Source organism: Ceratotherium simum, chromosome 30 (genome assembly GCF_057802395.1).
Source record: "Ceratotherium simum simum isolate JZ-2026a chromosome 30, ASM5780239v1, whole genome shotgun sequence".
In the NCBI taxonomy this organism is placed as follows: domain Eukaryota; kingdom Metazoa; phylum Chordata; class Mammalia; order Perissodactyla; family Rhinocerotidae; genus Ceratotherium; species Ceratotherium simum.
The window spans coordinates 37,708,051-37,733,685 of NC_141929.1; the positions used below are offsets into that span (position 1 = coordinate 37,708,051).

The 25,635-nt window shown below is 38.0% G+C and overlaps 1 protein-coding gene across 5 annotated transcripts in view; it reads left to right on the forward strand.

Annotated features, from left to right (window-relative positions):
- The window catches only part of ITFG1 (integrin alpha FG-GAP repeat containing 1), a 265,929-nt gene that overhangs the window by 162,178 nt on the left and 78,116 nt on the right, over positions 1–25,635 (forward strand). For 4 of the 5 annotated variants that reach the window (XM_087420312.1, XM_087420313.1, XM_087420315.1 and 1 more), the window contains exons 11-12: positions 18–168; positions 1,667–1,775. In XM_087420312.1, coding sequence (XP_087276438.1) covers positions 18–168; positions 1,667–1,775 — 260 coding nt within the window. Of the gene's footprint in view, positions 1–17; positions 169–1,666; positions 1,776–3,250; positions 3,779–25,635 lie in introns of those variants that run through there. The other variant, XM_087420314.1, reaches the window with a different exon arrangement.

Below are 25,635 nucleotides of genomic sequence, written 5' to 3' on the forward strand. Positions count from 1 at the left end.
TTTCCTTTGTCTTACAGCAATCAACAGGCCTTTTTACTGGAGAATGTCCCTTGTAATAATGCAAGCTGTGAGGGGGCACATCGCATGTTTAAAGTCTACTGGGAGCTGATGGACCTAAATCAAATCAGAGATGCTGTGGTTGCCACCTTCTTTGACATTTATGAAGATGTGAGTTCCGAGCTCTCCTGTGTGTGTGGAGTCTAATTGCCTTCACCTTATCTCACTTCTACTTCACCCTGTTTGACCAGAAAATGTAGATGAGATAATGAAAGCAAATGAGTTAATTAAAGAAAGCCCCTTTTAATGTTAAATGGCAGAGGGGACGATTTATTGACAGCACTGGTTGATCAGTACAGTGAAATATGAAAACGCCTTTATCTCATTTTGTGCTATTTAGATTAAACCTCTAGAGAATCATGCTCTGAGACTGGGAAATGTACACGTGCACCAGTAGACAAAAGCACAGCTGACAGATAAAAGATGCTTGGACCTGCACAAGATCCCAGAAGAACGAGTTCAGTACTCTTTTAACTTGTGAACTAGAGGTAGCATATATTGTACAGATTCTCGTGGCTCTGTCTTCAGTTGCCAGGTGACCTTGTGAAAGGTGCTCAGGGCCCTGGTTTCCTCCTTTCTAATGTGAAAGCCAGTTTACCACTCAGAAAAATAATAAATTTTGATAAAAATATGTTAAATTCCAGAGTTAATATATCACAGTATATCCTTCTGAAATAACTTGATTATTTTAAAAAGTTAAATGCCCATCAGGACATGTATGTCTTCGCAACCCCATTTTTGATTTTCTTTTCTTTTTTATAAGAGGCTGATTTTCAATTATATGAATTATCCAGGTCCTTGTTTTCCTCTGTCTCTCTGCTACCAAATCTCGTATTATTTCACTTTTTATTAGCAGTTTGGAAACTGCTTGGAAGCATAAAAGTAATTGGCAAAAACATCACAAGGGAAGAATCAAGAGAATTGACTACAAATCAATTTTTAATTTCTGTACATAAAAACATCATAAATGAAATTTAAAACTGTTCTTAAATCTGGGAAATAAATTTGCTATGAAATAGTCAAATAATTAATATCCTTAATACAAGAAGGGTGTATACAAACTGATAGAAGTCACCAAAACTCCCTCTGGAAAAACAGAACATAGTCAATTTACAGAAAAAACAGAAGTAGCTAACATGAAAAAATACGGTCAATGATCAACCTCGTTAAGAGTCAGTGGAATGGAAATTTAAATGAGCACAACTTTTTTTTTCTACAAATAAAATTAGCAAAGCTTCTCCCTTTTTTAGGAGAAAGAAAATGATAATATGCAGTGGTAGCCAGGGCAGATGAACAGTACTCTTTCTCTGATGGTTGGAAATGGTTTGCAGTCCATATCATAGGCCTATAAAAATTCATGCAAATGTGACTGGAAGGAAATATGTTAAAATGCTAACAGTTATCTCCAGAGATTAAAATTGCAGATTTTTTCATTTTATTTATATTTTACTATTCAAGGTTTTATATATTTTAATAGTATTTTTATTTTAAACATCAAGATGAATAGATAAGCTTTATATATACATGATAAGCATGCCATGCATTTTCATCGTTTTTTCAGTCAGTCTAGTAGTTTCTTCTTACTTTTTTTGTATATGTTTTTTTCCAGGGAATCTTGGACATTGTAGTACTAAGTAAAGGATATACAAAGAACGATTTTGCCATCCATACACTAAAAAATAACTTTGAAGCAGATGCTTATTTTGTTAAAGTCATTGGTGAGTATTTGTTTTATATGTTTTATTATTAAATATTAGCCTTAAATTCTGTATTCTCTCTCTCTGTCAACACAAATTTTCCAAAGAGTAAGGACACTCCTACATACCTTCTGTACAACTCTCCAGATCAGGAAATCAGCTTCAGTACAACACTACCATCCTATACACAGATTTCACCAGCTGTCCCAACCATGACGTTCTTCTTTCTGGTCCAGGATTCTGTCCAGGAATACCTGTTGCATTTAATTGTCACATCTTTGCAGACTTCTTCAATCTGGAACAGTTCCTTTTCATGTCCTTATCAGTTTTAAAGAATACAGGGCTTACGTTCTCTAAGATGACCCTGTTTCCTCATTACCCAGCTCAGGTCATCCATTGTCTGCAGAAATTCCAGTGCGTGGAATTGCAGACCCGATGCTGTGCAACCTGACCATCTGGTCATCTTCATGACTACCAGGTTTATCCACTTTAAACTCACTGTTTCCCTCTTTGTACTTGATTAGTATTCTGTGGAGAGGTATTCTGATATTACTTTAATCCTTTTCCTTATCAAACCTCTACCTACCAGCTGTAGAGTCCATTGACAACTCCTGCCTAAATCGACCTTCTATATGATAGTTGTCAAAGAGTGGCTCTGTATTTTCAGCATTCCTTCTGCATTTATTAGTTGGCATTCTACTGTAAGGAAGATCTTTCACTTCTCACCTATGTATTTATGTATTCATTTATTATTATAGATCTGTGTATTCATATTTTATTTAATAAATAAAATCATTTCTTTTAATTTTCAAATTCTTCCCAATAGAAGGCAGTAGGAGCTCCTTTTGGCTGGCTCCTGTATCTTTTTGACATGTTCTCTGGCATAGCAAGATATTCCAGATTCATCCTGTACCTCTCTTGCCCTAAGTCTCGAATCTGATCTTTCTCCAAGGAGCCCTGGTTTCTTTTAGTAGAGGATGCTATTTAAAAACCAAGTTCTGGGTGCTCAGTGTGCTGGTTGCTACTGGGTTGTCATTTCTTCTAGGTTCTCTCAATGGACAGAGCTAGGAAATAGAGGTGTGGCTTCACACGGATACAACACACAAATATACACATCTACAATTATTTATACACATGCGTGTATATATACACACACACACACACACACACACACACACACACTGTAAAACTATGAATTCATACCATTACTTCCATTTCTAATCCAACACCACATTTCAGGGGTTCTTTCTCATCTTTTCTGTTTATAGATATCTTTGCTAGCAGTGAGGAACTCTGCTCGCATTTTCCTCAGTATATTTACTTATTTGTTCATTGTTCCCTACTCCTAGCCATGCTAGCCGTCTCCTCCACGTGACACCCATGTTCATCATAAAGACCCTGCACGTGTTTTATTAAGTGTATGCCTAAGTATTTTATTTTTTGAAGTGATTATGTTATTGTGTTTTTAAGTTTGGTTTCCACATGTTTATTTTTAGTGTATAGAAATGCAATTGGGGGCCGGCCCTGTGGCTTAGCGGTTAAGTGCGCGCGCTCCGATGCTGGCGGCCCGGGTTCGGATCCCGGGTGCGCACCGACGCACCGCTTCTCCGGCCATGCTGAGGCCACGTCCCACATACAGCAACTAGAAGGATGTGCAACTATGACATACAACTATCTACTGGGGCTTTGGGGAAAAAAAAAGAGGCGGATTGGCAATAGATGTTAGCTCAGAGCCAGTCTTCCTCAGCAAAAAGAGGAGGATTAGCATGGATGTTAGCTCAGGGCTGATCTTCCTCACAAAAAAAAAAAAAGAAAAGAAATGCAGGGCCGGCCCCGTGGCTTGGTGGTTGAGTGAGCGCGCTCCACTGCTGGCGACCCGGGTTCGGATCCCGGGCTCGCACCGACGCGCTGCTTCTCCGGCCATGCTGAGGCCACGTCCCACATACAGCAACTAGAAGGATGTGCGGCTGTGACACGCAACTATCTACTGGGGCTTTGGGGGGAAAAAATAAATAAATAAAATCTTTAAAAAAAAAAAAAAAAAAAAAAAAGAAAAGAAATGCAATTGATTTTTCTGTGTTGATCTTGTATACTGCAACCTTGCTCAACTCACTTATTGGTTCTAGGAGGGTTTTTTTAAGATTCCATGGGATTTTCTACATGGACAATTATGTCGTCTGCAAAAAGGGACAGTTTTATTTCTTCCTTTCAAATCTATGCCTTTTTTTTTTTTTCTTTTTTCTTATTCTGGCTAGAATTCCCATTAATGTTGAATAAGATTGGTGAGAGTGGACATCTTGCATTGTTTCTGATCTTAGGAGGAACGCATTCTCTTTCCCCATTAAGTATGATGTTAGCTATAGGTTTTTTGTAAATACTCTGTGTTGTATTAAGGAAATTTCCCCTATTTCTAGTGTGCTGAAGTTTTATCATGATTTGGTGTTGGAAGCTAGCTGTTTTTGTGTTATTATTATCACAATTGACATCAAGACAGCCATATCAGTTCATTTGTTAATGAAATGACACATGTATTTCATATAAATATTTATTACCATTTTGAAATGAGCATAAGTAGCTAAACACAGAAAAGCAACAGAATAACAAATGAGTATTGGGAGATCTCTTTTGAGAAATAAAAATGACAGAAAATGTAATTTTTCTTTGTAACCAGCAGATTCACTCTTACCTGAATGAACTAAGAGTAACTCCCATCTTGAATACTGTTGCAGCCACAGAATACTGCTATTATGAGTCTAACCATTTCTATACTTGTTATCCATATGACTGTCTTCTCTCCTTTGCCATTTTGAAAGAGGTATTATTTGGCTGTTTTAGAGTTAAAAAAAAGTTTTAATATGCTGTATATTTGGTATGCTATTAACTTATTTAGTTTGAAGTGTATTTTTTTCTCAATGGTTTTCCTTCAACTTTAATCTTCTGGATAAGAAGACAAGGAATCCATAAAAAATTTTGCTAACCCTAAATGTATATGTAGTTAGAATAACCTGGTTCAGTTAATTTAATTGAAACAGGGCTGTTGGAGTAAGAGTTTGGAATTTGATCCCTTATGATGAATTACTAAGTCAAGTACAGCCACTGACCAATGCAAGCTTTGGTTGCTAAGGGGAGATTCAACAAAAGCAAACATCCCAACATCTATTCTGTGCCCTTGGATCACTAGAATCATCCTCCTTTGTGAATGACAGCACACTCTTAGTTCCCATTTATTTTAGTACATCACGTAATCGCCTCTTCCCCCCGCTCTATCCATTCCAGGATATCTGAGAAGCACTCTGAAATCTAGATTTATTTAGGTCATTTGCTTAGCATCTCTCTCTCCTAGTATACTGTGATAGTCTAAGCAACTTGAGGGTAGTATCTGTGTCTTATTTGTCTTTAATTCCCCAGTGTCTAACACAGGGCCTGGCACAGACGAGGCCTTCAGGAAGTTTATGTTACACAAATGGCCACCTACTTTTTGGGGCACGATTGGCTATCTTACTTTAAAAGTATTCCCTCTAGTACCCAAGCAACGCTTGATGCCTCTGACCCCACATTCTGTCTCTGGAAAGCATTCTACCAAAATATGAAATTTTAGTTCAAGGACATGTTTCCACCTTTACCCCTTTTCTGATATAAGTGACGCAGCTAGTCAACAGTTCGTTTCTTAAAAAGAGAAGATTGAGCCTTAGTGATTGAGTTAACCCTGTCCTGGTTTAATCTCTCAAGTCTACCCATCTTTTCAGATTCTCTGTGACTGGAAGCTCTAACTTACTTAATCTCCCAGGCTTACAATACCAAAAATGTACGGAAAGAGTAACATGCAGTGAGTAAGAGTGGAGTTCTTGCTCATTGCCTTAATGGGATGCTGTGAAAATAACCATTTTGCTCAAACCTAGAATAAATGTTATTTGTTTGAAAAATATATTTTGAAATTCAAGTTAGTAATTCTCTTTCAAAGTATCTTCTTTCTGTTTAACGAGATAGCTGTAGGATTTGTGTCCTTGAGTTTTGCCGGTGTGCTTTAAAAAAACTATTTTCTCAAGTTTGAAGCTTTCAAAAACACACAGATTTATTACTTAGTTCATCTGAATTTGGTGTGTTCGTATGTGTATCTGCATGGATTGAAGATTAATGCTTTCTAGAACAGGTGTTAGTCATTGAGGAGCAAGGAAAAATTCAAGTGAAAGAGATCAGTTTGTATGTGGTTAGGACAAATCAAGTTCACCCTGCACTCAGCAAGTTCTTTTATTCAAGCTTTAAAGCTATTTTCATACTAAATATTCTTTGTTTTGTACTCTTAAAACCATGTGATTGAGTTTCACACTATACTTGTCACACATTGTTAGCTGGCGTGAGGGCACGTGCTGCCTTGCTGTCCGCGCTCGAGTCTGGGGCTCTTTCCTCAGGCAGAGGTTGTTAGTCCTGTGAAATAGCGGTAAATCAGAGCATGGGATTCTCCTAACAGTGAGAAGGATTCAGGTTCCCAGTTGCAATAATGGTAATGATGGAATGCTAAAGAGAGGAGGCAGTTCTCAGTGTGAAGCAGAAGCCGGTCTCACTGTTTTGGTTCTTAATTGATCATTTGGAAATTTTCCGTGTAGAAAAATGCGTCCATATACTTTAGGGTCCTCAGTCCTTCCTTGGTATTTGTTCACTTACATTTTTAAAAATTAGAAAAAGATCAGGGGCTGGCCCAGTGGCATAGTGATTAAGTTTGCCCGCTCTGCTTTGGTGGCCTGGGGTTCGCATCCCGAGCACGGACCTGCACACCACTCATCAAGCTGTGCTGTGGCGGGATCCCACATACAAAGTAGAGGAAGACAGGCACAGATTCTAGCTCAGGGACAATATTCCTCAAGCAAAAAGAGGAAGATTTGGAAACAGATGTTAGCTCAAGGCCGATCTTCCTCACCAGAAAAAAAAAAATTACAAAAAGATCAGGGAATCTTAGAGATGGGAAAGTCCTCAGAAGGCATCTTGCCCAAGTCCAACCTAAGGCACCATCTCACCTAGCTCCTGCTTGAATGCTTTGCAGTAAAGCTCACCTCCTCAGAAAGCAGCACACACTTCTATGAGTCGATTTAGTTGTTGGAACACTTATTCTGTTGAGATCAAAATGTGTATATTTAGTATATTTAGCCTACTACAGTAGGCTTTTGATAAGTATCTGTTGAATAAGAAACAATTAGTCCTAATAAAACTATTACAGTTTTTATCCTTAAAGCAGACCATAACTATATGTTGTGAGAGGTTTGGGGATTCAATTGGAGATGTAAAAGAAACTTTTCACTCCAGACAAATGCACTGAAGGTATATTTTATTATATAGAGGAGAGTAAAGGCGATAGTCCACAAACAGATCCAAATAGGTCAAATAATAAGAGGGAAAAACATCAGCTCGACTGCAAAGGGAAAACATCCACATCGACTGAAGGGAAATGACACAAATCAACTGGAAAGAGAAACATCAGGTTGACCGAAAAGAGAACACATCAGATTGGTTACTCACAACATCCATGCCTCACTGCCGGAGTCCTTTCAATTGACACGGCTGGGCGGGAATCACACGCCCTGGGCAAGGCGTCGCTTCCACAGGTGAGACTCTCACTGGCTCTCAGTCTCCAGCAGTTTTTTTATAGCATCAATAATTCCCAGAGTAAGCAGTTGCAGAGGTTTTTGCAGAGCAAGCATCCAGTGTTCCCGTGCACAAATGGTTATCAGTGGCGTACATGCACTGAGCCTCCTGGCTATTGTCCCAGCTCAGCAGTTGTGTATGTGCATTGTTTACCCTGCTTATCGTCCCAGCCCAGCAGAGATGGCCAGTCTGCCCCAGGCTCTGGCACCCAAAGGGCCTTCAAATTTTTACACATTGCAACTATCTCCATGGGAGAAGGGCTGGTTCCCACCACGCAGAAAGCAGCTTTTATATTTCTTTTTGTGCTGGTGGCTGTAGGTCAATGGAGCGGCCAAACATGGCTGTACTCATGTCAAGACATTTTTGTCCGTGGCCGTCTCCATTAACCATAAGACACCATGTGCACAGACAATGAACTTCGTACACAAGTACACAAGGCACATCCAAGAACCCAAAATCCAGTGATTATAACCATTATAAAATTATCTTGCAATAAAGGACCCAAACCAATCAAATAATCCCTTAGATAATGAAATATTATTAACTTGATCTTGCAAATCATGTACAGCATCAAAGATAACATTAGATACGGTAACACTTAGCCCTAACAAATTAGCTTGTAGATGTCCAGACCAGCCTGCATCACGGAGAGTAGTAGAAGGCAGGGTAGTAGAAAAATTATAATTAGTTTTGTGTGATTGATCAGATATAGGCTGATACTGAGAAGTTGTTTGATGTTTTTGAGACCAAACTTCTCGGCCATTCATAGTCTAGGTTACAGGTCCCAGTGGTGTAGAGCAGTTGGTCCAGCAGTGCAGGGTCAAAGGTTGTCCTACGGAGGCATTAGTTGGTATGGAGGTCTGTGACAGACATGGAGTTGCAGCATAGCATAGCGAGCACAGCAGGAATATCTATTCATGCAAAGAAACAGAATTTTTAGGAACATGATTTAATTGTTTACTTCCTGTATACATGACTATGAGTGTTGCAGGGGGCCCTTGGGCCACTACTTTTCTGGCCCGGGGAGCTGTATTGGGTGAGTGTGTCACCCACACCTTTGCTCCAGGTTTCCATCCATCTGTAGATTCAAATCCTTGCCTTCCTCTTTTAGTTAATTCAGTTGGAGGTTGTCCTTGTGACACACTTGGAGTCAGGAGGGGAAGCACCAATAATTGTCCCACTCGTTTTCCAGACTCTATAGTTAATACTGTGTCACTACCATTATATAATATAAATTTTATTTTTCCTTGGTAATCTGGATCTATAACTCCTCCTAGTACATCAATAGCTTTTGTTGCTAGTCTGGAGCGTCCTTTTAATAAACCAAAAGTGTTTTTGGGAAATTGTACCCCTATCCCAGTAGGGACTATAGATTGCTTCTTAGGGGGCAATTGAATAGAATAAACAGTGGATAAATCCAATCCAGCCGCTTTGGCCGTGGCACAAAAAGGCGGTTTAGCAGATTGAATCAATGGCCAATAGGTTAAGGTCATAAGCTCATGGGTAGTGACTGCCACTTCTGTGATCTTTGCTGGTAACAACCTTGACAGAGGAGTCTCATTAGGGCCTAGTGGCCTGTTATTTAACATATTTAGAGCAGTACTTAGATGGTTGTGCCACCCTTTTAATGAGCAATGACTGAATTTCCTCAATTGTTATTTAAGCAGTCCATTCATTTGTTTTATGAGGCCTGCAGCTTGGAAGTAATAAGGTATATGATAAATCCATTTTATATGATTTTTCTTTGTATAAATTTGAATCAACTTACCTGTGAAGTGGGAACCGTTGTCACTCTGAATCTGTCTTGGTGTTCCATAGAATTTTATGACACTCTGTTGGATGGCTGCTTTAGCCAGCATAGCTAATAAATAACCAAAATATGTATCAGCAGCAGTGCAAGCATAAACATATCCACAAGAATTTGGCAATGGTCCAATAAAATCTATTTGCCAGGTATGCGCGGGAAATAATCCCTTTTGAATATGACCTTGGTAGGGGGGTGGAACTCCCTGTTTATTTAACTGTTGGCATAATTGACATTGTTGTACTGCAGTGGCAATATCATCGTGGGTGACAAGGATTCCCCTTTGTTGTGCCCACCTGTATGAAGTTTGTTTTCCCAAGTGTCCACTCTTTTTGTGGACCCATCGTGCTAGGCCTGGGTTGTGCACTGCACGAATTTGCACCAGCTGATCAGCATGAGAGTTATATTTTTGTTTTGTAGAAATTAAAGAACTGTGAGCATCAACATGAAGTACAGTAACAATTGTGTTTTGGCACCATAATCATATGTTTTTTTATAATTTTTTTTAAGTTAAAAAAAGACTAATTTTTGCAGAAGTTTATCAAAAATATCAAAAGATTTTAAAACACTTGGTCAAATAGGAAACAATGCCTAGTTATTTATTTAATTAAGTTGACAACAGAAACAGTTAAAGGCAAACAGAGAGTTAAAACACTCAGAAAATAAAAACAAAAAGCTTAATAGAGAGACCTCAGTCCTTTTGAACATAGGAAATTATTTTAATAAAACATAGATGTTTTGTTTTTTATATAGATCTACTCAAAAGAATACCTTTTAATCTCTATATAAAGAGCAGACCAAAAGTTTAAGGAAATTACCTTTATAAGAGAGAAAGCCAAATCGTAATTTTTCATTAGCTTACTTTAGCCAACTTGACCCTGTACAAAACTCCTCAGAGTTTTACCTTTACAAACCTTTTGTCACTTAATTTTTGTATTTAGAATTTGTCCCATACTTTTTTTTTTTAGTACTTTAGGACAAATTTATATTTTTTAATAAAACAAACAAAAATATCTCTATTTTTTATACCTTTTTTATGGACAACATACATTTTGTTTTTTTTGGTATACAGACTTTCCAGAAAGGTGTACTTTTATAGAAAATTTTTAATATGCACAGAATATGTTTATCAATAAACCTAAGCATCTTTTAGTTTCTCTGAGATAAGAAACCGAAGGCAGACAAATCTATGTTTAGTAACCAATTTTTAATGTTTTATCTTATGTGGAAATGACCCAGAGACTCAATAAATTTTTATCAACTTAATTTAGCAAAACTCTAAAGCTTCAAGTTACCAAAAAGATTTTGGAAGCTGTTTTTGAAATAACTTTGTCTTTTAAAAGTTTTTGTATATTAATTAAAGATTGCATTTCATTGTGAGAGCTTTTGAATCCTCTCTTTTAAGGCTGACTCTTAAGGTGAACTCATCTGAAACAGAGGTTTTCTAGAATAGCCATTATAATTCCCAGTTATCTCAAAACTTTACTTATTTTCGCTTGTTTAGTTTCAGATCAGGAATTCCGGGGGAGTAGAAGGGGGGAAGCTCAGCGAGAGAGGGGAGAGGAGCAGCAGATTCAGCGTTGGCTGCTGGCATGTTTAATTACTTATTTTCTCTTAAAGAGGCAGTACAGTATTTCTGATTTTATTTAGAAACTTCAGAAGATTAAAATAGGCTTCCCATTAGTTGTTTAACTTTTTAGTTGGCTTTTTCCAACTGCATATGCAAATACATCAGTTTTGGTAAACTGATATTGCCCCAATTTAGCCACTCGTTTTCTGGAGTCTATAGAATATTGTGGCCATGTGGTGTTACAAGAAAAAACTGTCTTCTTCTTGGACATGGGCTCCTAGTTGAAGATAGCCCATTTAGCCAAGAGGTGGAGCAGAGAGCTTTTTTGGGGGACAGATGGAATTCCCTCCCCCCCCCCCCCAAAAATTACAAACATACAGAACAGACAGTCAAATGAGATCCCAAACAGCACAGACATCTAACAGATTCTGGGTAAAAGTCCTACAACTATTCTACTCCAGTAGGGATAGCCCTGCCTCTTAAAGAGATAGGATCCCAGATGGAGGGGAAGGGAGCTCTCGGTGTAAGCAAAAACAAACAACAAATAATTCTAGAGCCTGTTTCCCTGTGATAAGAAAATGTGCCCAGGGTTGAGCGGTGCCGGGTCACATGGAAAGCACTGGGAGCAGTCCCTAGGGCAAATCACCTAGGCAGCTGCTGGACTATTTCCCAGGACATTCCACTCAGCCCAGGGCCGCCGAGCCATGGGCAAAGAGCCTCCTGGCTGGCTCGCCAAATTATTATTGGATATATATTCAGGCTCTCTATTTGTCACATAAGAGGGGCCAAATAAAACGAGAACGCTAGGCTCATGGCAAGGAAAGAGTTCCTATTTTGGGTGACAGCCGGGACTGTAAATCTAAAACTTCTTTTTCCAAGAGTATCTTCTCCTTCTGTATTTTATCTCTATCTTCTATAGCCCGACGATAAATAGTCAACAAACACCAACCTTGCCATGCCAGAAAAGAAACATCATCTCTCTCTTTTCCACCGTCTGCAAAGCTTTGGTCACATCCAGGGGTTCATATCTCGCAGACAAACATCCCAAGATTTACATAATCCTGACCTACAAGCCCACTCCCCAGCCAGAGTGCAAAAGGGAGGGTCCTCCCATCCTGGAATTTCTTCCACGTTGGCTTCAGTTACCTTTTGTTTGAACAGGAAAGCCATCTCCTTAATCGAATCCTGCTCACAGCGCCAGTTATGTTGTGAGAGGTTCCGGGATTCGATCGAAGATGTAAAAGAAACTTTCCACTCCAAACAAATGGACTTAAGGTATTTTTTATTATATAGAGGAGAGTAAGGCCATAGTCCACAAACAGATCCGAATACGTCAAATAATAAGAGGGAAAAAACACCAGCTCGACTGGAAAGCGAAAACATCCACATCGACTGAGTTAGCAGCAGATTCGAATAGGTCATATAATGAGAGGGAAAAACACCAGCTCGACTGCAAAGGGAAAACATCCACATTGACTGAAGGGAAGTGACACAAATCAACCAGAAAGAGAAATACCAGGTTGACCGAAAAGAGAACACATCAGATTGGTTACTCACAACATCCATGCCTCACTGCCGGAGTCCCTTCAGTTGACACGGCTGGGCGGGAATCACGCGCCCTGGGCAAGGCGTCGCTTCCACAGGTGAGACTCTCACCGGGCCTCAGTCTCCAGCAGTTTTTTATAGCATCAATAATTCCCAGAGTAAGCAGTTGCAGAGGTTTTTGCAGAGCAAGCATCCAGTGTTCCCGTGCACAAATGGTTATCAGTGGCGTACGTGCACTGAGCCTCCTGGCTATTGTCCCAGCCCAGTAGTTGTGTACGTGCATAGTTTACCCTAGTTATTGTCCCAGCCTGGCACAGATGGCCAGTCTGTCCCAGGCTGCGGCACCCAAAGGGCCTTGAAATTTTTACACATTGCAACTATCTCCGTGGGAGAAAGACCAGTTCCCACCACGCAGAAAGCAGCTTTTATATTTCTTTGTGTGCTGGTGGCTGTGGGTCAATGGAGCAGCCAAACGTGGCTGTACTCATGTCAAGGCACTGTAGTAACAGAATACCTATAAACATGTTATGGTCCTGCTCAGGAAAAAGTAAACTTCTTTCAAGAATTAAGTAGTGAGACAACAAACTACTTGAAAAGGAAAAGACATGTCTGACGTGTTTCTTTAAAGTAATCCAGGGAAGATGAAACAAGATTGGCCACATGTTGTTGGCAGTTGAAGTGTGAGTGAGTGGGGTTCCTTATCCTGTTCTTTCTAATTTCATATATGTTTGAAAAATTCCATGTAAAAAGTTCAAAATCCTAAGAGTCTCTTGAGAATCTGTGGCCTGTGACTTCCTAGTCTAAGTCGGGATGGGTACCCCTGGGGAGCAGTGCCATCTAAGTACCAGTGTCCTAGGGAAAGCTTTCTCCACACTTCTCCAAGCTCAGACCCAGGGATAGCCAATTTGGTGCAGGAAGTTTTCGTTTTAGAAAACAAGATGACTTTGCATCAAAGATATTAACGTAAATATTAATAACATACTTTTCAGAAAGGTCATGGGAAATGAGATACCAATTTAAAGCAATCATTTGGGAAAAATAACCTTCTAGCTGTTTTGAGATGCCCTTCCACTCTTTACTTTGATTAGTTGTTTGCCATAAGTCAGACGGTTACTGGTATGTAATTACCCTTTCAAAGCCATCTACGATGTCCAGAGTTGATTTTGATCTAAAATTATTCTGTTACTCTATTCCTTAAACCAGCCTGTGCTAAATGCCACTGCTTTTCAGTTGAGGAAATTTGGATACTTAAGCTTTACATGTGGCTAAGGGACTGTAAAACTATCCTTCTGCCTGTTCCCCTGCTGATTCCCCCGATGCCACAGATCCACAGAACGCTTTCCATGCACTTGTGAGAAGACAGGGGACCCTGTGTGTGGCAGAATTGTGGGGTTCCCTAGCTCCCTTGAAGCAGAACTGGTTCCCAACTCTAATGTTTTTCTCTTATTCCTGTCAGCTATATTTGGAGGTTCTGCATTCTAATTTTATTCTTCTAATACTACACTCGAATTTCTAACACACATATAGGAACCTGTATTTTCCTAGCACTTTTAAAATTGTAACAGTTTTACTTCCAAAATAAGATGAGACCTTTAAAAAGTTTTTATTCCCCTGCCTGCTTCCAGATTTCGTTGAAACAATGTGGAAGTTTATTTCTGGATGATTTATTTTGTTTTACCTTTTATGCCTTCTGTTTTACAAATCCTTTCTTAACATTTCACAGCCACGTTATCAATAAACTTAAGTTTTACCAGCTTGACTGTCACCATTTTACTTATATATCACATCTTTCCCTCTCTTCATTCTAATTCCTTCTTCTTTTTGTGGAATAATTCTTCCAGTGATTTTCAGAAATTTGTACGTAGATTAAAATATTTTTGAGTACTGATGTCTTAAAATATCTATCTCTTATCCTTACGTATCAACGCTAATTTTGCTAGTATAGAATTTTGTAAATACCATTACATTTTCTTCTTGCAAATAGTATGGTAGTCTTTGAAGCTCTCTCCTTTTCCCAGGTATTCTCCGGTTTGGGTAGGGACCATTTATCTGATTGCTCACTTTGGTCTTCCTTCTTTTAAGCTGTTTTTTTCCATGTGTCTGAGAATTTTTCTCTGCTTATATTTCTAAAAAGAATCAGTGTTGGTAGTTAATATGGGTGGCAAAAGCACTTGTGTCACATGTAGTTCTGCCCAGGAGATGATTGCCACCACTCCCTTTCCCCCCTGCCCGTGCAGAAGCTCCTTGGGGCTTGCAACCTGGGAGCTGACCAGAGGTGGAAGTGAGTGAGTAGGATAGTGGCTTTGAGGTTCTCAGATAACACAGCAGAAGTGATGCCTTGTTGGTGACCTGCAGCCTGTCTGTGAGAGTCACTCGTGAGGGACACTACATGTGCACCCGACCTACCCACTCCTGTGGCCTCAGCATGGGGGTCATCAGACTCGGAGTCTGACCAGAGGTGTGCTTTTCAGAGGAAAGAAGAGAAGGAGAGTGACTGGGAGGTGCAGTTTATTAGGCAACCTCACTGCTTTGCTGGGCCTTTTTCTGTTATTGTACCATATGGGTTCAGAGGTTTGGTTTTGTTGGCAACACTCTAAGCTTCTTTAGGACCCTGTGTAAAAGTACCAGCAAATTCCCCACTTTACTTCGCTAGCAAGAACCTCCAGGTGACAAATGTAGCTGTCCCCTCTATGAGCCTTGGCACAGTTCCTCCTTGTTCCCCTGGCCCCACCATGGCTTGCCCTGTTCTCAGTTGCCGCAGCTCTGAGATTGAAGGTTTTCACTGGTCCGCTGGGGAGTCCATCCACTATGGCCCTGTTGACTCTCTGACCCAGTCAGCACTCATTGGCTATTTTCTCAATATTATTTACCTGTTTAGTGCCCTTTAGAAATTACTGAAAATATCTGCCATTGATGACTACATACTTTTATTTTCATACTTTTTTAACCACTGTAGTGATATTTAGAGAATTAAAGGAAGTAAATATTTATGTTTTGCATTAAAATGCAAATTATTTACTAAAAGTTTTTCAAGCATTTTTCCCTAGAAGCAAATATGTTTTTAAAGGTCACGCCTCTCCTGAATTTAGCAAAAATTTTAACAAATTCATATGTGTATAAAAATATACTTATGGGGCCGGCCCCGTGGCTTAGCGGTTAAGTGCACGTGCTTCACTGCTGGCAGCCCAGGTTCAAATCCCAGGTGCGCACCGATGCACCGCTTGTCAGGCCATGCTGTGGTGGCATCCCATGTAAAGTGGAGGAAGATGGGCACGGATGTTAGCCCAGGGCCAGTCTTCCTCAGCAAAAAGAGGAGGATCAGCATGGATGTTAGTTCAGGGCTGATCTTCCTCACCAAAAAAAAAAAAATATATATATATATATATATACTTATATGTATAAAAAGTTATATGTGCATAAAACATATACCTACCACATATAACATTTCATATGTTTGCACATGAAGAGAACAGGATCAAGATGATTCACATTTTACTTCATATGTTTCTGTATTTGTGTTTTACAATGAGCATACAATTTTTTAATTTAAAAAAATGCGTGAAAGATAGGTAATCAATAACAGACAAAAAGAGGTTTCATATAGTGTCTAAAATAATGTTTAAATGACAAGAATGGCTGGGAGGGGGGCCTTCCTTTATTTCACACACGATATTTGATTATGATATTTGCTTTGTATTCATGTGTCTTAAGGAAACAAAAACTAAACACATTTCCAGAGAATGAATATGAAGAGTCACCCATAATCCAGACAAGAATTTTTTATTTTGAATGCTACTCAGACCATTATACAGTATTGACCTTTACGGCTTTGACTTTATTCTCCTCATCATTCTCCCAACCTGCACGTTGGTTTGGTGTTACCGTATTTATGCATGATTATTGCTATTTTTCGGTTCTGGCATTTGTGAAAAGTAGCTAACACAAACTGAATCACAAAGCTATACGTACTTTAAATATCTTTAAGAATACATGGGCTATGACGTATAGTGTGGTTTAACATGAAGTGTCAAGATTCTAAGCATTGTCATTTTAAAGAAAACTTATGAATTGCGCATCCCATTAGTCGTGCTTTAAACTAATATAATCTGCTAATAACCAGTAATTCACATAGCTCATTAATAATGTTACTTACAGTTTTTCATTTAATTCTGTGAATAGGCTGTCTTCTTATATCGTATTAATCTTTTTAAAACAACTTTGGTTTTCGAAGTCTAGGGGTATTAGAAATTACTTTTTAGAACAGCTTATTTAAAAGAGTATTATAAAATGTTATAATAAATCTATATAGAATTTTGAATATGGTTATAAATACTAATAATTTACAAAAGTTTATGAAATGGTTAAAAATCTTTAAAATTCTAAAAATTAGGCTATGGTTCAGCCAAGATCAGCTAGATAGTAGGAAGCCATTTACTGACGCTTGAAATGAGAAACATAGAGGATACGTAAAAACCAAACAAACAAAAACAGTCCTTGCCTTCAGGAAATTCAAAGTGTTGAAAACCACAAATAGTAGGAGGCTGGAATTGTATACTGGTATCTGTCCTGTTAAATTTCCCTTTTCCATAATGGGCTCTTTTTGGGGGGAGGTGAGGGGGTCAGTGAGGAAGATTGGCCCTGAGCTGACATCGGTTGCCGATCTTCCTCTTTTTGCTTGAGGAAGATTGTTGCTGAGCTAACATCTGTGCCCATCTTCCTCTATTTTGTATGTGGGACACCACCACAACATGGCTTGATGAGCGGTGTGTAGGTCCACGCCCAGGATCTGAAACCACAAACCCCAGGCCACTGAAGCAGAGTGTACGAACTTAACCACTATGCCACCAGGCCAGCCATAATGGGCTCTTTATGTATTTTAGCACACCTTCCCAGTAGTTGTTATAGTTGCTTAAGAAAAAATGTTTTACTTCGCTCATAACCATATGCTTTTATATAGAAAAATATAATTGTCCCACTTCTAGGAAGTGAGCTTTTACTGTAATAATAAATTCTGTCTTGGAGCATTTAGTAATGGGGGGTTTTTTTTGACACAAAGGGTGGAATTTTTATTCTGATGTCACTGGGGAAATTACATTCTTGTGCTGATTTAATAGACTACTGGCACTTTTTACTTGTTCATAAGCTTGACATTATGGAGTCTTAAAATTGTAATTTCAGTGTGACATTTGTAGAAACGCCGTCAGAGTCTACCCTTTCACTTCTTTCATTATACAAGAGAATTTTAAACCATATTCCTTTTTTTTGTTGGTAGAGTTTTGGTTTGGCATTTATTTTGTTTTGCTTTCTGATTACAAAAATAAGGCAGCCTATTGTAATATTAGGAAAATCTGGAAAAGTATTTTAAAAAGCTGTGCCCTTTGCCAATTATTAGATATGAATACAGTGAGCACCGAGCACTCTCTGCTTGCTTTTGCTAGTTTCCAAAGTTGCAAGCATACCAAAAGAACCTGCAACTATGAAAGCTGATACTTTTAAATCCTGGAATCTAGAGTGATAGAATCCATAATATATTTCAAAAGACGAACAACAGTAGCTAATACTTATTGTATTTCATGTGCCAGGTCGTCTGCCAAGTGTTTTACATGGGTTGTCTCATATGATAGTACCTATGTATGATAATTTTTTTATCCTTTTTCTTTTTTTTTTTTTTGCTGAGAAAGACTGGCCCTGGGCTAACATCTGATGCCAATCCTCCTCTATTTTATATGGGACACCACCACAGCATGGCTTGATAAGTGGTGCGTCGGTGCGCGCCCAGGATCCGAACCTGCGAACCCTGGGCCGCTGCCGTGGAGCGTGCGCACTTAACCATTGCACCACCGGGCTGGCCCCTCTATAATAATTTTTAAATGAAAATATTTGAGAGTGTATAACTTTTAGAAATAGTATAATCTTACATTTTATATAAACAGAAAGCAGAAAATTAGCTTATAAAATAATGAGTTATGCTCCTGGTTCTCCTCTGCATTTCTGACTTAAGAAAGTATGTATCATCCGTGATCCAGGCCCGTTCCTTCAGACCCTGCCTCTTCAAGGCTTCCACTTTATAGATATTTTGTCATATGTGAGCAAACTTACACAAAGGGCCCTTTGAAACCAAACCGCTTCCCTCTGTGCTGGGACAGAGTGTGAAGCACCTGAAACTGCGTAATAGCAAGATCCCAGTTGGAATCCTAGAATTCAGGAGTTTTTCTAAACCTTATAAATTGTTTTATCCAACCACATTGTTTTAAAGATTATTCTAAGACTGAAGCAGAGAGAAGTGCAGTGTGTGGGTTCACACAGCCAGAGAGGGCCCTGCTTGATGGAGTCCCCTGCACCGTGTGAATAGGATGCCGGAAAGGAGCTAAGCGTGTGGTTTTGAGCCAGTGCTGGTATCAGGTGGTCACTTTGGGATTTATTCTTGATGAACACTCATGACCTGTAGACTTAGTGTAATTAATCGGATATGAACAAAAACTAACAGAAGAAAAACCTATTAACGACAGAAGATGCGCTAGTAACACGTATATAAGATACATGCTGTATTGTGTTTCTCAGCAGCATTTCATTCAGTTCTTTCTTTCTGAAGACATTATGTCTGATTTCAATCAGCTATGATTTAAACTGTGCTAATAAGCCTGTCATGTTAATATACTGAAAAATATGAGAAGTGAAAATAAAAGTTTTCTTTATACAGCCTGTACATTTGAAGAAACCTAATGTTTTTCAGATTCTTTTTTTATTTTGTTAATAGTAAGATTAGTAGATATAATCTTACTAATAAGATTCTTATTAGTAAGAATAGTAAGATAGATAGTAAGAAGTATGTATGTGAGTGGATTGGATGTGTCCCTTTTTTTCTGATGGGAAAACTAAAGGGTGAGTCACAGAGGGATTTAGTGATAAAGCCAAAGCTAAAAGTAAAATTTCACTCTTCTGTAGTATTCCTTTAAAAAGCAGTATAATTACTGAAAAGAGCTAAAGACATTTTTTCTGTCTTATGTCTAACATACAGAGCTAGTAGAGCCCAGAAACCATGCAGTCTAAGTCTGCCTTACCTGCTGCCATGTAGATGTCACATAATTTCAGGCTAAGAACAATTTAACCTTTATAATAGTTTTTGGGAGTTCTGAATTCCTAATTAAACAATATTATCAACCAGAATATTAATTAAGCTCAGGGATTAGTATTGCTGCTTCTTGAATCTGTGGTTGCAAAAACTAAGGAAATGTGTATTCTATTTGTGTTACGTAGACATCTCTTCTTCTAAGACATGTATAATATATATGACTTATGACATGTGTATGATATGTATGATACATTTAAATCTTTCATTTTGATTCTATTGCTATAATATGAAACTTCAAATTTGACAGAAGTAGTCTTGTAAAAAGCAAAAATAGAGGAAACCAATTTTTAGCTTGCTATATACAAAATGAAAGAGACTATTATATAATTTTGAGTAAATACTCTCGACTATGCTAAACAAGACACAGACATTTTATCTTGTACAGAAAATAAAATAATCCGATGGTTCATTGATTTCCCATCTCTCATAAAACTAGGATAATGTGTCTTTTTAATGAGTGTCTAGTGGCCACGTGGTCTTTCAAAAGAGTTCTGTTTGCTTTGTGACTTTCAGTAATGTACTGGCCCAAGCTTCAGTTTCCCCTTCTGGAGCAAAAAAAAGGAGGTGCGGGGCAATATACATCCAAAAGCTTTAAGATTAAACCTGAAAATAATTCTATTTCCATGAATTTATCCCAAGGAAATTATCAGAGATGTGCCAAAGATTTGTGTATAATGCACCAAAGACTTATGTATAATGTACCATGTCTATAAAGGCAATATTTAAAATAGTGTTTTTAAGAGGAAAAAAATGTTGGATTATAGAGTGGAGGAGAACCTGAATGTCCTAATGAGGAGAATGGGCCTGTGTATATATATGTATGTATCCATACATACATACATGCAGTTACGTGGTAGAAGTATATTTAACGATGTGGGAAAAGTTTGAGTTACATTAACCAAAAAGATTACAAAATTGTTTGTAGCATGACTTCATTTACTTAAAATTAAAAAAACAAAAAAAGTGTGTGTTTGTATTATTCTACTCGGCCTGCCATAACAAAGTACCACAGGCTGGGCGGCTTAAACAGCAAAAACTTTTTTCTCACAGTTGTGGACGCTGGGAGTTCCAAGATCAAGGTGCCAGCAAGGTGGGTTTCCTTCTGAGGCCTCTTCTCTTGGCTCGTAGGTAGCCACCATCTCACTGTGTGCTCTTTGTGCATGTGGAGAGAGAGAGCTCAGCAGAGCAAACTTACAACGACACCAGGCCTGTCAGATCCCCTTATGATCTCATTTACCTTAATTTCTTCCTTAGAGGCCCCATCTCCAAATACAGCCACACTCGGGGTTAGAACTTCAACATACGAACTTTCGGGGGACACAAACATTCAGTCTATGACAGTGTGATACCTTACAACAAATTGGTGACAATATCTGGATGGTTGGATCACAAGTGATTTTTGTTTTCTTCTTTTTACTTATCTATATTTTTAAATTTTTTCTAGAATGACATATGCTCAAAATATTTAGAAAAGTATATAGACACAGTAGGTGATTAGTAAATTAGTGGCTGCTTTGGGCTGGAGTGGGAATGGAGGACCGGGGCATGATAGCTACAAGGCACAAGGTTTCTTTCTTGAAGTAATGAAAATTGTGGTAATGTTTGCACAACTCTGGGAATATACTAAAAACCCTTGCATAGGACACTTTAAATGGATGAATGCTATGGTGTGTGAATTGTATCTCAATAATGTTATTACAAAAACGGGAGGTGGGGTGGGGTGTGAAAGGGGTTTTGGAAATAGATCTGTTTCTTACCACTTCCAGTCACTATACCCAGTATGTTCTCCCACATTGCACACTATTGTTTTGGCTTTTGAATATAACTCAGTTTTTCTCTGCAAGGATCTATCCATTTATGTAGCAAAGCATTTATTGCTATCAAGAGGAATCTGTCTACTTGGAAGGGGAAGATGTATGCACGTAAAATAGCTGAACAACAGTGAAAAGTGCTTTATACTCAAATGTTGAATGGAATTATATTTGCTATAAGATTCCTAAGGTCAAAGAAGGCTTCTGTGGAGATGGTGGGTGAGAACCTACTGTCTGGAGATCCGGACGAGTTAAGGGGAGAAAGATGGGTAAGATTTGGAATGATCAGAATGGGTAGTGGCATAACATTCCAGGTGGGAGGCCATGAGCACAGTAATAGAGAATGAGCAGATAGTAAGAAGGAGAAAGAGACATGCCTTCTTGCGCTATGTTGAAGATTAATAAGGGAGAATACTGATGGGCATCTGTGGCAAAGAGAAGGTTTTGTCAGTGACCCAGTAACTGCAGATAGTTTTAGTCAGAGTTCGCCAAAGAAACAGAACCAATAGAATATAGAGAAAGAGGGAGAGAGAGATTTATTATAAAGCATTGATTTATGCAATTATGTAAGCTGGCAAGTCCAAAATCTGCAGAGCCAGTGTCCCAGTTCATCAGGCAGGAAAAGCCAATGTTCTACTTTGAAGGCCATCAGATCAGGCAGGAGAATTCTTATGCAGGAGAGGGTTAGCCTTTTGTTCTATTCAGGCTTTCGACTGATTGGATGAGGCCCACCCACATTACGAAGAGCAATTCTTTTACTCAGTTTACCAATTAAATATTAATGTCATACAAAACACCCTCACAGAAACACCTAGAATAATGTTTGACCAAATGTCCGGGCACCCTGTGGCCCCATCAAGGTGATACATAAAATTAATCATCACGATTTACTATTCAAATTCTTCATCAGAGAGAGCCTATGATCAAATGTGTGGCTTAAGAAGATGCATTTTGCACCAGTGTTCAAAGGGAAAAAATAGATGTTCATAATTAAGAGGTCAGTCCTGGGGTGACCACCTAGGAATACAGTCATCTAGGTGTGAGGTGATAAGACAGTAGAAAGAAGGTCGTAGCAGTGCGTGTACAATAAGGTAAAATAAAGTGTACAGCTTGGCGGAATTGTAAACAGGTATACCCCTTACAGCCACACCCAGATCGAGATATTTACAGTACCCCAGGAGGGTCCCTTGTATCCCCCACCCAGTCAGTCCTCCCTGCAGAAGTATAACCACTATTCTGATCTTTGTCACCATAGATTAGTTTTCCCTTTTCTGAGTGTCATATACAGACAGGCATTCAGTATGTACTCTTTGTGTCTGGCTTCTTTTGCTCAACTTTATATCTGTGAGATTCATCCAACACAGTTGTAAGTAGACTCTTAGTAAACATATTTGCCTGCTTCTTGTTTTTCACCTTAGCAAGAGAGTATAAACACCCTTTCAAGTTGTCACCTGCAGGTCTCCATGTCATTCCATACTACTATAGATGTTCCACAATTTATTTAGCATGTTCTCTCTTGGTGGACACATAAGTGGTTTCCAATATTTCATAGACTTGAAACTGATGAGTTGAGGGGCTGTGTTTTTAATGTTAATAGATAATACCAAATTACCTTTCCCAGAAGTGGCAGGCATTTAGATTCCCACCAGCATATGACACTGTCTAGTTTACCACATAGTCATCTGAGAGCTCTAAATTTTTATCTCAGTAATTAATTTGTTTTTAAAATAAGTAATACATGCAAATGATGAAAAAAATACAAAAGAGTATATGGTGAAAAGTGTGTCTCCCTTTCACGCCCGTCTCCCGATGGTCCAATTCTTCCCAAAGAGAACCTCTTCTAAGTGTCTGTCCAAAAATGTGTATATGAGCATGTATGTGTATATACTTTTATTTTATATAAATGGCAGTTCTAGACTTTTCTTGTTCCACTTAACAACATATCTTGGAGATTATACCATAGCAATATAATCTAGAGCTGCCTCATTATTTTAACTACTGAATAGTATCATATAGTATGGATACAACACAATTTAATGAGTTCTTTATTGATAGATATCAAGATTATTTTCAGTCTCGTTATTATTATAAATAATGCCACAGTGAATATCTTATAGGATAAATTCATAAAAATGGAAGTATTAAAAATAATAAATGTGCATTTTTTTAAATAAACATTATTAAAATATAGAGAAAAGTATACAGAAGTACACAGGTCTGTAAATTTTCACCAAGTAAATGCATCCATGTAATTACACCCAGATCAAGAAACACATCTTACCAGCAACCAGAAGCTTCCTCATGCCCTCTTATTTGTTACAAACGCACTTCACGTAAAGGTAACCACTAATTTCCAACACCGTAGATTAATTGTGCCTGGTTTTGAACTGTATAGTATAAGTAGTTTTTATTCTAACAGATGTCTCTTCATAGAAATGGTATCAGTTTACACTTGCACCTACATTATAATTTGAGAATGCACATTTCCTAACACCTTCACCAAACCAACGGGTTATATAATTTTTGATTTTTGCCCGTTATCTAAGTGAAAAGTATTGTCACTTTTATTTTGCATTTTTCTTATACTCAGTAGAGTTCAGCATCTTTTCATGTTTAAGACCATTTATATTTTCACTTCTATGAACACTCCTTGTCCTTTTTCATTTTCTTATTGATTTATAAATGCACTATAATATATGTTAGGGAAATTAATCCTTTGTGATATATGTTGCAAATATTTTTCCTAATTTGTCATTTATCTTTGATATTATTGTTTTTCCTACAGACATTTTTATCAGTCTTTTATTTTTTTTCTCTCTGTTAGGTGTAAAATTGATTTTTTCCCAACTGGTGAGGTTGAGTGTCTTTCTTCATGGTTTTTGATTCTTTGCATTTTCTCTTCTGGATACTGCTTCTTGATATCTTTTGCTTTCTGTTGGATTATCACCTTCTAACTCATACCTAGACGCTCTTTGTATATGAGCAATAGTATCTCTTTGTAATGTATGTTTAAAAAAAGTTCATCCCCTTGTCATTAGTTTTTTTAAATTTTATGGTATCTTTTTTTATTTTTTAACAGCTTTGAGATATAATTCACACACCATACCATTCATCCATTTGAAGTATACAGTTCTGTGGCTTTTAATATATTCAGAGAATTGTGCAGCCATCACCACAATCAATATTAGAATATTTTCATCACCAGAGAAGAAGCCCAGTACTGTTTAGCTGTCACCCTCAATCTTCCCAGCCCTGGGCAACCACTACTTTCTGTACCGTAGATTTACATCTCCTGGACATTTCATATAAGTGGGATCATATAATGGGTAGTCTTTTGTGACTGACTTCTTTGACTTAGAAAAATGTTTTCAAGGTCCATCCATGTTGTAGCATACATCAGTACTTTATTTCATTATATAAATATACCGCATTTTGTTTATCCATTCATCAGTTGATAACATTGGAATGGTTTCTGCCTTTTGGCTATTGAAAAATACTGCTGTGAACATTGATGTACAAGTTTTTGTGTGGACATATATTTTAATTTCTCTTGAGATATACCTAGGAATGAAATTGCTGGGTTAAATGGGAACTCTAATTTTATCCTTTTATGGAATTGCCAGATTGTTTTCCAAAGCAGCTGGACCATTTTACATTCCCACCAGAAATGTGTGAAGGGTCCAGTTTCTTCACATTCTCACCAACATTTGTTATTATTTGACTTTTAGATTATACCCATCTTAATGGGTGTGAAATGGTATCTGGTGGGTTTGTTTTGTTTTTTACCATTATAACCATTTTTTTTTTATTGTGGTAAAAAACATGTAATGTAAAATTTACCATCTTAACCATTTTTAAGTGTACACTTCAGTAGTGGTAAGTATATTCACATTGTTGTTAAACAGATCTCCCGAACTTTTTCATCTTGCAAATCTGAAACTCTGTACCCACTTAACAACAGCTGCCCCTTTTCCCCTCCCCTCAGCCTCTGGTAACCGCTATTCTACTTTCTGTTTCTTTTCTGTTTTATTCTGTGACTACTTTAGATACCTCACATAAGTGGAATCATACAATATTTGTCTTTTTGTGACTGGCTTATTTCACTTAATATAATGTCCTCAGGGTTCATCCAGGTGTAACATATGACAAGATTTCTTTCCTTTTTAAAGCTAAATAATATTCCATTGTATGTATTTACCACATTTTGTTTATCCGTTCATCTGTCATCAGACATTTATTTGGGTTGTTTCCACCTCTTGGATATTGTGAATAGTGTGCATTTCATTGTGGTTTTGGTTTGCATTTCTCTGATTACTGATGATGCTGAACTATCTTCATGAGCTTTGTATATCTCTATATCTTCTTTAGAGAAATACCTATTC